The sequence below is a fragment of the Acipenser ruthenus genome, chromosome 56 (genome assembly GCF_902713425.1).
Source record: "Acipenser ruthenus chromosome 56, fAciRut3.2 maternal haplotype, whole genome shotgun sequence".
Lineage (NCBI taxonomy): Eukaryota > Metazoa > Chordata > Actinopteri > Acipenseriformes > Acipenseridae > Acipenser > Acipenser ruthenus.
This window is the reverse complement of record NC_081244.1, coordinates 5,173,445-5,187,980: the sequence shown is the minus strand read 5'-3', so window position 1 is coordinate 5,187,980 and position 14,536 is coordinate 5,173,445. Positions and strand designations below refer to the sequence as shown.

Here is a 14,536-nt window from a genome sequence, read left to right as displayed (position 1 = left end):
ACGTTTCAACTTGTAGTTTTCAATGTCCTTTTTGTCTTGCTAAGTTCAGCAATATTGAGAGTTGTGGATTGGATGAATTAAACATGTTCCAGCTGTGTCCATTTACCTGTCAAGCTGAGGGAACATGGAGCCAGTTTCAGGGACAGTGGCTTGAAACGTGGTTCCTGGAGACCTCGTTTTGAGGTTGCTGGATCAAACCCCAAGTCTCCCCTGGTGTGCCGTGGAGTGACCTGAAACCAAGTCTCCTGAAACCAAGTTCCAAGCCACAGTGTCTTTGTGTTCCCTCCACTTAACGGTATGTTTTTAATGAATGCAAATATTTAAGTTGGTAAAAGATGATGTCATGTCTGTTTGTCTGGCTATCTTTTTAAAAAAACCAATTCCTCCAAACCCCATTTCTGTATCTAAAATGGCTTTTAAAACTAGTCTATCAGTGGTTCACCCAGCTATATTCTAATGAATGGGTGTTGGTCACCGATTTCCCCCCCCCCCCCCCCCCACTCTGGGTTACAAGTTCCCCAGATTGAAATTTATCATATTTGTCTCGTATAAACTCTTCCTTCTCCTAGCACTATGACTTTATAGGAAATTATAGCTGGGAATTGGCACTGAGGAATGCTACATGTTTATAAGTGGTTAGTATGGTTTTATGGATTTGCACATGTTGCCTTTGAGGGATTGAATTCAATTTTGTATGCAGCTGGGATTTAAAGCGTCTGCCTTTTGCCTAATGACTTTTTTTGTTCAGAAATCTGTTTTTGCAGATCCTTGGGCACAGCGTTCCGCAGTCCTTTAGGGAAAATCCTGCCATCATGAAATCAAAGTCTCAGTTGAGCATCGTCCATTACTAGAACGCTTACGAACAGGAGGAGGCCAGGTTTCTAGCAGCTGATGGATCTCAGAACTTTGTCTAGTCGGGTTTTAAAAGGACCCAGTGATTCGGCATCGACAACACTTAATGATTCCTAGTGCATTGATGAATCAAGATTTTAAATAAGTAACCCTACTGTGTAGTTTTAATAATACGGCATTGAGTAAAATTAGTGTTTAACGCCTTCTGGACTACCTTATAAACTGCAAAGTCTAGATTGTTTACTCTTGTAATGTACAGTTCAGTGGTAACCGGTTTTAAATGGGCTTAGTCTGACATTGAGATTCTTGTGTCTTGCCTATGAAAGCAGGATATCCTGTCCTGTAAAAAATGCAGGACGGTGCTTTCTCATCTCCCCTGAGTTTTAACTAGAGCTATGGGAGCATGGCTAAAGCACAGGAACTGTAATTAGGACCGGAAATGCTTCGCTTAGCCTCCAATGCTGTGCAGAGGGCAAGCTGCCTATTGTCCTAAAAACATTGGAAATGCTCACAACTCAATGCGGTTTTTCATTCGCTGGTGAAGACCAAAATGTTCCACCTTCAGTTGGATAGAGTATGACTGCCTTGTTTTTTTTTTTTTTTTAAATGTGTGCTAGAATTGAAATACAATAAACGCAAGAAGCCGTTCAGCCCATCAAAGCTCATCCGGTTCCTAGTAGCTGATTGATATCAGAATTTTGTGAAGTCGGGTCTTAAAGGATCCCAATGATGGTTTTTTTTTATTTATTTTTTTCAGCATCAACATGACTAGGTAACCCATTCCATCCCCTCACCACTCTGTGGTCTCCTTACCTCTCCCAAGTCTGTCTCCACTTCCAACTGTGTCCTGGGTTCTGTGCTGCGGTTCAAGTATTGGTTAGGGTTGAGGCACGGCAGAAAGTTTGGGTAGCTCAGTGGTTCAAGCCCTTTGCCTGGGGTGTGGTTAGTGGTTTTTAACTGGTTTTGGGCAGTTGTTTACCCCTGTATAGAAATTGGAAATTTGAGTTCGGGTCAATATCGAAACATTAGGTGAAAAAAGTGGTAGATTTTAAGCTTTTGGTGGAGGGGGTTTTTGTTTTTTTTGTCTAAGTTTTACAAGAAAACAACCATGGTTTTGAAGCGAGACAGTTGTGAAATCGAAACTTACACCACAGACACGCGATGCTGGGTTTCCTGAAAGCTGAGAGGAAATTAGAAGATTTGTGTAAGTGAAAATACAAGGTGTGTTCACTCAATGTAAAACCTGGAACTGCAATTGATGACGCTTGGAAAAGTGTGTAATTGATCAAGTGTAATTACAATTGTGCAGCTACAATTCCATGGAATGCATCTTCACAAGAGATTACAGTTTATACAAATGACTGTTGACCGGTTGGATACAATCCTGTTAAAAGGCTGAAGGGCTTCCATAGGACAGCACTGATCTGAAGAGGTAGCAAGACTACATAGTTTTTGTCCTAACTTTTGAAAGAAGCATTAAATCATATATGCACTATAAAATTCATACCCAACTGTTTTGTTACGAGCGCTCACCTGGTGAGAATTAAATGGCTGGAAATAGTTCGTTAAGCAGATTTCATTAGCGGTTTAAACACAGGAATACTTGAAGGATAAGCAGCTTAAGGGGGAGTCTTCCTTTTATGCTTTGGGCTTTCCAGAACAGCACATATGAGTCTTCCTTTGAGACCATGTGCTAAGATCAGCTACGTCCTGTGTGTGTTCAGGGAGTAAGGAGACCTCTTTCTATCAAATGCTATCTCGCTGTCCTGCTTTTCTAAACAGATTCGCTAGGCTGCACGGGGATAGATAACGACTTCAAAAGAGACCTTCTTTAAAACTAAGCCTTAACCCAGTCAGTATCCTGCCCTCTTATTAGGAGCCATTTCTTTGACTGCACTAGCGCTTTTAAGATCATGTGTATGGGATGTTAATGTTTTTTTTTCAATGGTCAATCCTGCTTTTTATAGAACAGAAGCCCAATTAGGCCAAGCGTCTGAGTCATTCTGGTTAATATCACTTGCATTTGAGTCATGCAGCAGACTTCATAATATTGGAAATAAAAACTAAGACTGTGTACATGCACGTTGCTGTACAGCATTGAAATGTTCTGGTATGTTAAGCAGCTCAGTGTGGTATTCCCCTCCCTGTTTACAGCTTTTTTGGTTTGTTTTGCATGTACAGAAGACTCTACTGAAATGTTTTTATTAACACTATTGTAGTCTGTGCCATACCTATTGGTATAATGGGGCTTCACAATGAAGGGCACTTTTGTTGCATTATTTAAGTTTTTTGCATTACTATTGGGAGTTCAGCCAGTAACCTGGAAAAGGCAACTACCATTGGAAAGCCAACAAACAGTGTTCATATGTAGTGGGCAGGGTTGAGGTCAATTCCGACGCATCCCTGAAATTGCAATTAGCAGGCTTCTGTTCAAATGAGCTTCTCGCAACAGTGCCAACAAATTACTTGCACTGAAGTCACTGTTAGTCAATTAAATTTGGCTTCAATGAAAGCAGTTGAACACTTGCAACAAATGTTGACCATGATGGTTACTGGAGAAAAATGCATTCAATTCTAAATCCCTGAAGTTTTTCTAATCGGCTCTGTTCTCTCAAAAGTGGGGAGTTTAGTGATGGGCAGAGTGTAAAAATGTATGCAGTGAAAGAGAAACCACAACATTCCCTCGTTCTTTGGAGAAGTGGGGAGGTCTGCACATTTCTGTCCTCTGTGCCCCTCCCTTCTCACCCGCTCTCCTCTCTGTCTAACACTCCTCCCTTCTTCCCTCCTTCCTGTAATTGGAAACCCCAGTGCTGGCTTGGCTTCTGCCAGCTTGGGTCTCTGCTACCCTTATAAGGCAAAAAATCTCAGGCAGAGTTGCTTGGGAGGGAGAGACACAAGGAAGGGATAGTCTATAGATAGTCTATTGCACATTTTGAAAATTGATTTCTCCGAGCTCTAGTCACTAAACTTTTTTGCAGTGGATGAAAGTTAACATTATTTAATCACTTAGTCTTGAACAAAGAATTAGACTTGATTTTGAAGCCTTTAAAAATCTTAAGAGGAGTTGACAAACCCTAGCCAGTATTTAAAGCGCAGCACAGAAACCAGTCCCTGAGGACACAGTTGGAAATTAAGTGGAGATAGACTTAGGACAGAGGGAAGGAGACGCTACTTCACACAGAGTGGAGTAAAGCAGAATCACTGGGATTGTTTTAAGACCTGACCTTGACAAAGTTTTGAGATCAATCCGCTACTAGGAACCAGTCAAATGGTCTCCTCACATTTATCATCAAACTTGAAGACAATCTTTGTCTAATGTTGGTGACATTTGCCCCAGTCTTGCAGTGAAATTCTTGAATTACAAGGCTGAAAGGGAGCGAGAGCTAAGAGATGGGGGGAGGGAGGGATGTTGCGGGGAAGGAGGGAGGGAGGGAGGGATGTAGAGGGGAGGCACTCGCAGGGTAGTTGCAAGTTGTTTTAGCAGCCCTTGTGATTTGTGGAAACTGCAGCAAGAGAAGGCCAAACACACCACTGCTTCAGTGGGATTAGAAAATATTCTGCATCAAACATTTCACTGCTGAAAAAGGAGGTCTCTGATCAGCACTGCTTGGGTTGTGATCTGGTCAGATCTCAAACTAACCTGCAAGTAACTCTGGGAGTTGTCTTAATAGAGATCTACGTGTGCTGTCTAATTGAGAGAGTATTCGTTGAGGTTAGAAAGACAGACTGCTGAAACTGCTTTGTAGAACCACATTTTCTAACCACTGTCAAATTTGTTCTTAACCCCTCTGTGCCCAGTTTAAGATCTTCAGAAAGCAATATCACTGATGAAGATATTGGTTCAGGCATGAACATGGCTTTTTCATATTCCAATATTTGAATGTGCTTTCTAATTTGAATTTAATTTGTGCCATAATCTCCAGAGTAAAACCTGGTTGCACCCTTCAAGAAATGAAGAGTGTGTACAGAGACTGATTCTTCAAGATCTCATTTATGCATTGGTTTCTTTTTATCTTTTTGATAGTAGTTTACAAATTCTGTGGTGTGAAGTACAAACATGGTCATTTTTGCCAGCTAATACATTCCATGGGGTGTTTGTGAACATTTGCCCAAGCACTAAAAATGACTTTATAAACTGGACTAGTCCATCTATAAACAGCCCAGCAAGGAGACAGACTATGCCTAACCTTGATGCACACTGATCTAAATTAGTTACTGCTATAGAAAATATGGTTACTTTCCAATATGAATCTAATTTTCCTGTTCATCTCTTTAAATAAATACTCATTGGAAACTCCCATTGTCAGTCTCTATTTTTGGTATGCATTATATCAAATATTTAACCTGCAGATCCCTGTAGTCCTGAGGATTGGTGCTTACACTGGTTATTATATTGGATTGTAACAATTCAGTTTTGTAAAGAGCTCAGATTCAGATGTTGAGGCCAGCTTAAATAACCAGCAGAAAACCACCCAGATGTGGCACAATTTAATATCCGTTTTTCATTTTATGGGGAAACCTACAAAGCGGTGTGTAATTCAATATGTTAACGTAACATTGTTCAGCAGGTTTCATTCAACTTTATGAAGCAAAATTAGTTCATTCTATAGGGTGATGCAACACTTTTGGCTAGAACTGTACCTTGGAATCCATTTTGTCTATCGCATGTAGTTTATGTGTCATCAACCACAAATGTTCTCCACAGAATGGCTGTATAGGAACTGCAGGGGGTAGCAGTACATCTGCTTGCTGTGCAGTTGGCACCATTGGCATTGTATATGAAGTTGCAGAACTAAGCAACCAAGAAACCAAGACACACACAAGGGTAGAGAAGTGGTAAACCTGTCTTGCATGAGACTTGTTTCAAAACTCTTTTTGCAATGAAACGTGGCTTCTGCATGTATCAGTTTCATTTTTTTAATTCTTCTTTTGTCGGCTATGATTTCAGTTGTCCAAGGGGAGGGGTACTAGACCACAGTGTTCTGTGGTTGCCTCTGTAGCTGCCAGGCATAGCATTTCATTTCTCAAGGCTACAGTATGATGCTTCTCCTCTTAGCCACTTTATTTTATGGAGCAAACTGCCAAATGGTTTCCTTTTCCTCTACAAGAGAATTTCTGAATGAGAGGAGGCCGTTCAGTTCATCAGCACTCTTCCGGTTCCTAGCAGCCAATTTGATCTCAGAACTGTCAAGTCTTAAAGGATCCCAAAGAGTCAGCATCAACACGACTAGGTAGCCCATTCCATCCTGATCTGTGGGACTTATCTCCTATCCTCTGTCTTAACTCTGTCGCCACTTAATTTCCAACCGGCTCCTCTGGTCCTGGTTTAGTATCGGTTAGGGTTAACTATGTCGACTCAAGATTTTAAAGACTTCAATCATAAGTCTTTGTTCTAAATAGTTTCAGTTGTCTATCTTACCCTCAGATTCCGTCAGACATCCCACCTATCAATCCACCAGAATACCAAATGGAGGACTGTGCACCTAAGTGGAAAGAAATAGAGCAAGCTGTGAAAAAAGCAAGGGCTTCATCATCTCCAGGGCCTAATGGAGTTCCGTACAGAGTGTACAAGAGTGCTTCAGGAGTTCTACGAATTCTGTGGAAATTGATGAAAGTGGCATGGGAAAAACAGGTTGTACCAAGAGCATGGCGCCGAGCAGGTGGAGTCTTTATACCTAAAGAAAAAGATTCTACAAGCATCAGTCAGTTTCGTCCCATTTCCCTATTAAACGTAGAAGGCAAGATTTTCTTCAGCATTATTGCTCAGAGATTGTCAGCTTACCTATTAAAGAACTGCTTCATTGACACTTCAATACAAAAAGCGGGCATTCCAGGTTTCCCAGGTTGCTTAGAACACATCAATGTGATCTGGCAACAAATTCAATCAGCTAAAAAGGAGAGGAAGGAGCTCCATGTGACATTCCTGGATTTGGCTAATGCATATGGTTCAGTGCCACATGAACTACTTTGGGCAGCATTTGATTTTTTCAGTGTACCGATGACAATAACAAATTTAGTGAAAGCCTATTTTGGAGATTTGCAATTCAGTTTTTCAACTTCAGAATTCAGCACTACATGGCAATGCCTAGAGGTTGGAATAATGGCAGGATGCACCATTTCTCCACTGGCTTTTACCATGGCAATGGAAGTAATCATTAGGGCATCAAAATGGGTAGTAGGAGGAGAGCGCTTGGCTTCTGGAATGCGACTACCACCAATTCGAGCATACATGGATGACATGACAACCATGACTACAACAGTAGCCTGCACTAATCGATTATTGGGCAAATTAACCAATAACATTGAATGGGCACGAATGCAATTCAAGCCCACTAAATCAAGGAGCATCTCTATAATTAAAGGCAAAGTAGTAGATAAAACATTCTTCATTAATGGTGAGGCAATACCAACAGTGTCTGAGAAGCCAGTGAAGAGTCTTGGGAGATGGTACGACGGGGATCTAAAGGACACAGTTCGTGTGGGAGAAGTTAGACAACAAGCAGTGGAAGGGTTGAAGAGCATAGACAGCTGCGCTCTACCAGGTAAACTAAAACTCTGGTGCTTTCAGTTTGGTCTACTGCCGAGGTTGCTGTGGCCACTGACTGTGTACGAGGTTTCTTTGACAACAGTAGAGAAGCTGGAAGCTTTAATCAGTTCATACATCAGGAAATGGTTGGGAGTTCCACGCTGCCTCAGCAGAGTGGGACTTTATGGTAAAGGAATACTGCAGCTACCAGTCTCTGCTCTAACCGAGGAGTTTAAGTGCGCCAAGGTCAGACTGGAAATGACATTAGTAGAGTCACGCGATAAATGCGTAAGGGAGGCAGCACCTGTGTTGAAAACTGGAAGAAAGTGGGCGGCAAAGAAAGCTGTGGAAGATGCAAAGGCTGCCCTTCGAATTGGTGATATCATGGGGCAAGTTCAGCATGGAAGAGGGGGTCTTGGTTTCAGTTCAACTCCTCCTACATGGCACAAGGCGGCCCCAGCTCAAAGAAGGAAGCTGGTAGTCAACGAGGTGCAAAAGCAGGAGGAGAGGATGAGGTGTATAAAGGCCATTTCCCAGGCCAAACAGGGAGAATGGATGAGATGGGAGAGTGTGGAACAACGCAAGATTGGCTGGCAAGACCTATGGTCAATGGAACAGAGCAGGATCAGTTTCCTCATCAGGTCAACATATGATGTTCTCCCATCACCACAGAACCTAAACCTCTGGGTAGGAGAGGATCCCTCATGTCCTTTGTGTTCATCACCTGCAACATTAAGGCACATTTTGACAGGATGTAAGGTGGCTCTTAGCCAAGGTCGGTTTACTTGGCGCCATGACCAGGTGCTGCGATGTTTGGCCTTAGCATTGGAAGACAAGCGTAACATGACCAATAAGTTGCCACCTGTTCCATCAAAACATTACACACAAAAGACAACATTCCTCCGCCCAGGAGAGCAACCACCAAGAAAAGGTGTTAAAACCAATCCTCGCCCAGGACAACTGGAAGCTGCTAGAGACTGGAATATGCTGGCAGATGTTGGTCAACGGCTTATTTTTCCACCTGAGATTGCCACCACTAACCTTCGACCAGATATTGTCTTGTGGTCTGGATCAGCACGCCTTGTTCACCTGGTAGAGTTAACAGTGCCATGGGAGGACGCTGTAGATGAGGCGTATGAGAGGAAGAAACTGCGGTATGCTCAACTAGCCACTGAAGCGGAACAGCGAGGATGGAGAGTTCGGGTTTACCCAGTGGAAGTGGGTTGTCGAGGATTTGTGGCACACTCTACAACCCGGTTTCTCAGAGACGTCGGATTCAGTGGCCAAGAGTTGCGTCGCACAGTGAAGAACTTATCTGAAGCAGCAGAGAGGAGCAGCAACTGGCTGTGGTTGAGACGGAAAGATTCTGGCTGGGGACAGGTAAGTAAGCTGGGCTGAGTTGAGTGGGGGACGGAGGGGGGTGATGCTGGGACGCCAGAATCACCGTCGAGCCCTCTTGAGGTGTCGTGGGCTAGTCGACGAAACACTGAGGATGGAAGGTGCCCACTTGAAAACCCCAGAGATGTACCCTACTTAGCTCAATCCAGACGGTTGTCATGCTGATGCGCTGGGGAGGCCGCACTTTGGTTGATCCCCGGAGCCAGCATCGCAGCCGTTGTGTGTGCTGATGCGCCAGGGAGGCAAAATAAGCTGATCCCTGGAGCCAGCATTACACTTCAGCCATTAACACCAGACAGAAGGATATCTACATCATCATATGGAAGGAAACGTAAATGGATGGAGACGCATATGGATCACATTAGTTTACTGTAAAGCTACGTCTTAGTTGGTGCTTATCTTGGCGAGAGCCGAGTTCAAATCAGCATGAAGTTTTAACATCTACTCTCGTGTAATGGAAATCTCTCATTCATTTTAAACTCTGATATTAGTCTGATTTCTCCTTTGCTGGACTCTCTCTCTCTCCAGGACCACAATGGTCCTTTTTTGCTTCTGTAGTGAACAGAACGCCATTAAGTGTGGTCTCGCCAGTGCATTCTACAACCTCAACAGTAACCTCCTTCGATTTGTACTCTACACTTTTGGCTATGTGCTTGAGCATTCCCTTTGCCTTCTGCTTTCCCCCGCACTGTCTAGTTGCTGACAGTATGACAGCATCACTGTCTTTCTCTTTAATGAGCCTGTTCAGTTGGATTCCAATCCTCTAGCTACATTGCCTGAATCTCCCAAATACCTACATATTTCATTGCACTAGGATTTGTTGACCTTTTATGGCCATGACAACAGTTCTCTGCTACCCGTGGGCTGAACGAGTCATCTTTGAGCCATGCAACCTCCCTCTGAGCCCGACACAAGTCACAGACTGACATCCAGGGACAAACTGACCATATAAGAGCAGAAGGTTCGGGTAGAACATTCTTGGCCCATGGTCTGCAGGATATTTTTGAAGCTTTGTGACTTTGTTAGTTCTTGCTTTTTTAGCATTTTTATATTTTACTGCAATTCCCCCTTCCAATCTGCTGTTCTAAATTACAAGTCTTAAACAAATTCCCACGCTTTTTTTCATTGCCTGGTCTGATGCGTGATCTCGCTGCTTTTAAATGTGTTGCTTAAAGTCTCAGCAGTGTTTGTGTGAAGTGAAGACTTAAGCCGAGGGAACATGAAGCCATTGGAATTTAATTTCAGGCCACAGCATGGCATGCTGGGAGGGTTTGATACAGCAAAGTTGCATCAAACTAGGTCTCCTGGGACCAGGTTTTAAGCAACTGTTCCTGAAAAAGTGTCTTTGTTCCCTTGGCTTTAAGACAGAGGTTTGAAGACACCTACTTCACCCAGAGTGGTAAGGGTATGGAATGGATTGCCTAGTCCCATTGTTGCTGCTCAATGATTTGAGATCCTTTTAGGAACTGCCTTGAGTTTTTTTCATCAATCTGCTTCTCTGAACTGGATTAGCATTGCTGGAGTGCATAGCCTTCTCCTTATTTGTAAATATTCAAATATTCTGAACCTATTGAGCTTTTTATTGCCTTTTTTAAACCTGTTCTGAACACCACCCTTTTCCAATGCTTGCCCTCCCCTCCCTCTGCAAGCAGGTTAATTCATGTCTTGGTGTGGAGAATGGGTAACAAAGCACTGTGCTGTTCCGGCGATACCCTCCCCTCCCACTGCAAGCAGGTTCAAAACTAGATTGCCAATGGTCAAAATCCCAACTACTTTGGAAAAGCTCAGATATAAAAATGTACGCTCGTGCAGTAATCAAGAACTAATAATAGGAAAAGCTTTAACAATTAGATTACATTTTATGTACGTCACAGATTCATCCATAAGTATTAAACTCAAGGGCAGCAGTGTGGAGTAGTGGTTAGGGCTCTGGACTCTTGACCGGAGGGTTGTGGGTTCAATCCCCAGTGGGGACACTGCTGCTGTACCCTTGAGCAAGGTACTTTACCTAGATTGCTCCAGTAAAAAACCCAACTGTAAAATGTGTAATTGTATGTAAAAATAATGTGATAACTTGTAACAATTGTAAGTCGCCCTGGATAAGGGCGTCTGCTAAGAAATAAATAATAATAAACTCCTCAACAGGGCTGCATTTTAGAAATACTAATGCATTGAAAAATACATTTTGGCAGTTTTTTTGCAAAGAGGTGCAGCCTTTTGGAATGTAGCAAGTCATTCGAAAATAACCCGAAAGCAGCAAACTTTTTTCTAATATCCCGGAGCTGTGTTAATAACAACCTCCTGTTTTCATTCCACTGTCCTGACCTTTGTGGAATGTAATCGCGTTTTTCTGCCCCACCAGAAAACGAAGCCTGCTTGTGTGTCGGTGTTTTCAGGAACTGCTGACTGTATGAAAACCAGAGAGAACAGAGCTTGTTTCTCCTCCTTTGCAAAAACTCGGTGACTCAGAAGGGGGGCACGCCCTGTTGCCATGGAAACTAATCCTTTATTCTTTCTGATTTAGAAGCCAGCTGCAGTAGGCCTCGCTGTTTACAGATCCCTTGTACAGCAAGATTTGATTTATAAAGTGAAGAAATGGGAGTTTTTTTTTTTTTTTTTTTAGAAATTCTTAACTTAAATTCAGGGACGCATGTTTCAACTGGAATTGCCTTCAATTGAGTGCGCTACATAAATCTGTGGTATTTAAACACAAGAAACACAAAATCCATGGTATGCTTGAGTCAAATTTTCAACTTTTACGGCTAGAAAGACTGATTTGTTGTAGTTGAGGTGAAAACAGCCGAAACAGGTCGACCTTAACTGTTAAATCATGTAGTTGATTTTGTGACCGTAGTGGTCTGTACACAAAACCCCCAGAAGAATGTGCCCGTGACCAGAGGGATTTCGTTGTGGATGACAAAGGAAAGAAGGTGCAACTTAAGTGTGCAAGTACTGTCAAGTTACTACTCTACATATTAACAGGGAAAAAAAAACCGCTCAAGCATTTTGGAAAGTAACCGAAAACACAGATTTTCCTACAGTATATCAAAAACAAAAGCCCCGAAAAAAAGATTTACATAACTCAAATAGCTAAAAATAAGCACCAAAAAATGCAATTTAATAAAAAACTGAAAATTAGAAGCCCTAAGTGATATTGCAGCCATGGTGATGAAACATGGCAAATGCATCTTATTCCTCAGGCGATCATTTCTTTAATAGGGGTGTGTCCCAGTATTTTGAGCTTAACTAGTGCAGAACTTTATTTTGGTGCTGTAACTGAGTTGTTTTGAAATCCATTGCCCCACCCTCGAAGTCCAGTATCCTTTTTAACTTTACAGCAGACCCCCTCGTATCCGATCCTGGAAGATTTGATCCCCTCTATTAGCTGATGGACCTCTGGCTTGTGTCCATTTTCACAGGCTGTTGCTACTAACTGAAGGGTACTGATGGAAACTGATCAATGCACATTGTATAAAGGGTCTAAAACAGGACAGATTTTGTTGCAGGCTTTTTATTTTTAAAAGACGATGCATTTGAAAATTCAGTTTCACTCTTTACATGCAGAACTCCTAGCCTCCCATAGACTTTTCAGCTTGGTTGATTATTTCATTTTTTTTAATCTTCAGCTTTCCATTACGCCATTGCGTGGTTGTGTTTTCCATGGCCGGTTGGCACTAGCTGATTTGTGTGTTTTGTCAGTTTGCTATCCACTGACGTTCCCCAGTCTCTGCTTTTAAAGTGACTGATCATTACTCTGGGCACTATCCGGGGCTGGTAGGAGATCTGTTTGAACTCTTTCCATAAAGATCTGTTGGCCCTATCTCACTCCCACTGTTCCCCCTCATGACATTGAGAGAGTGCATGACATGGGAGGGAAGGTTTTATAGAGTCAAGGAATAAAAGTTCACTAAACTTGGGCAGCAGTGTGGAGTAGTGGTTAGGGCTCTGGACTCTTGACCGGAGGGTCGTGGGTTCAAATCCCGGTGGGGACACTGCTGTTGTACCCTTGAGCAAGGTACTTTACCTAGATTGCTCCAGTAAAAACCCAACTGTATAAATGGGTAATTGTATGTAAAAATAATGTGATGTCTTGTAACAATTGTAAGTCGCCCTGGATAAGGGCGTCGGCTAAGAAATAAATAATAATAAAATAATAATAACCCTAGCCTATACTTTTGAAGAGCAGTACAGAAACCTGCAGCAGTGGACAGTTGGAAATTAAGTGGAGGTAGTCTTGTGACAGAGGGAAGGAGACATGTCACACAGAGTGGGGAGGGGATGGAATGGGTTACCTAGTCATGTGGTTGATGCTGAATCACTGGGATCCTTTTGAAGATAAAACTTGACAACATTCTGAGACCAATCAGCTACTAGGAACCAGACAAGCACTGATGGGTCGAGTGGCCTCGTTCATAATTTTTGATTTTCCACAGCCTGTTGACAGTAAAGATGCCACGTTGGACCTCTTATGCTTTTTCCCATTTAGTCTTGTGTCTCAAGTGAAATCTGTTTCCTAATGGACTGCTTTGGAACTCCATGGATGTGGGTGGAGTTTCAGGTCAATTTTGCCTTGACGTTTAAACTGCAAGGTTAAACTTTTTTTTTTTTTTAAAGTTTAAGTTTTATCAGACGGTGAACAAGACTTCTAGTTAGTGTCATAGAAACAAACTTAATAAATGACAAACCTTAAATGTCAAGTCTTTTGTGTCTTCACTAAAACCATGAATTAAATTGAACACAAACATTTCCACAGGAAGTGTTAAATTTATTGCATTTCTTATTTGACACCAAGAATTCTAGTAGAAACAATTGTCATTGAATTTAGTTTTTTAGTATTTCTATGAAAGACCCAGACTTCTAGTGGAAATGATTGAATTAAATACCTTTTTTTTGTTTCTGAAAACATCCTGCAATCCTGACTCTCTCTCTTTCCAGACTCCAAGGCCATCGTGGATGGGAACCTGAAGCTGATTCTGGGTCTCATCTGGACCCTGATTCTTCACTACTCCATCTCTATGCCCATGTGGGACGAAGAGGAGGACGAGGAGGTGAAGCAGAAGACTCCCAAGCAGAGGCTGCTGGGCTGGATCCAGAACAAACTGCCCGAGCTCCCCATCACCAACTTCAGTCGTGACTGGCAGTCCGGCCGGGCGCTCGGAGCCCTTGTGGATAGCTGTGCTCCAGGTAAGAATCTCGTTTTGAACCGTTCTGCTACTTTGTGTCTCCCCTTAAAGTCACGAACGTGTGGTGTGCGGGGTGAGTCAGTTGTGGGTGCGCAGGGGTCCCAGAGTTCCTCCCTTGGTAAAAGCCGTATGGTGAGTTGACCATGGGGTAATTTGAACAAACGGCCAGGTGATGGAACTTCAAACAAAGTGTGTTTTTGAAGCCAGAGGTTTCATCTTGATCCATACTCCATAAAAATCCAATTTTGATGGGGGTGGGGGGCGGGGGGCAGGATTTATCTTGAACAAATGGGAGGCAATCAGCTGGGACTGTTTTGTCCTCCCCTACTGGCCAGGCTCAAGGTGAGCACAATGCAGACACCTGCAGGGCTTGTCCTCCAGAGGGCAGTAGCTCATATCTACTGTAGAGCTCATGGGTGTAGAGGTGATTTTTGGCTTGGGGATTGAAGGACGCCTGCTGTTTGCAGGGGTTGGTGCAAGGGAGGGAGCATCATTGGTCAGTCTAAATTGGGGAGGGGGAAATAAAACCAAACTGGGTATTAACTGTTGATTTTACTTCTGTTGCTGTGCACAGTGT

The 14,536-nt window shown here is 42.8% G+C and overlaps 1 protein-coding gene across 1 annotated transcript in view; it reads left to right on the top strand.

The window, feature by feature from the left end:
• Window positions 1–14,536, top strand: part of LOC117404347 (filamin-A) — a 68,056-nt gene that overhangs the window by 17,332 nt on the left and 36,188 nt on the right. The window contains 1 exon segment of the mRNA XM_059017302.1: window positions 13,712–13,960. Coding sequence (XP_058873285.1) covers window positions 13,712–13,960 — 249 coding nt within the window.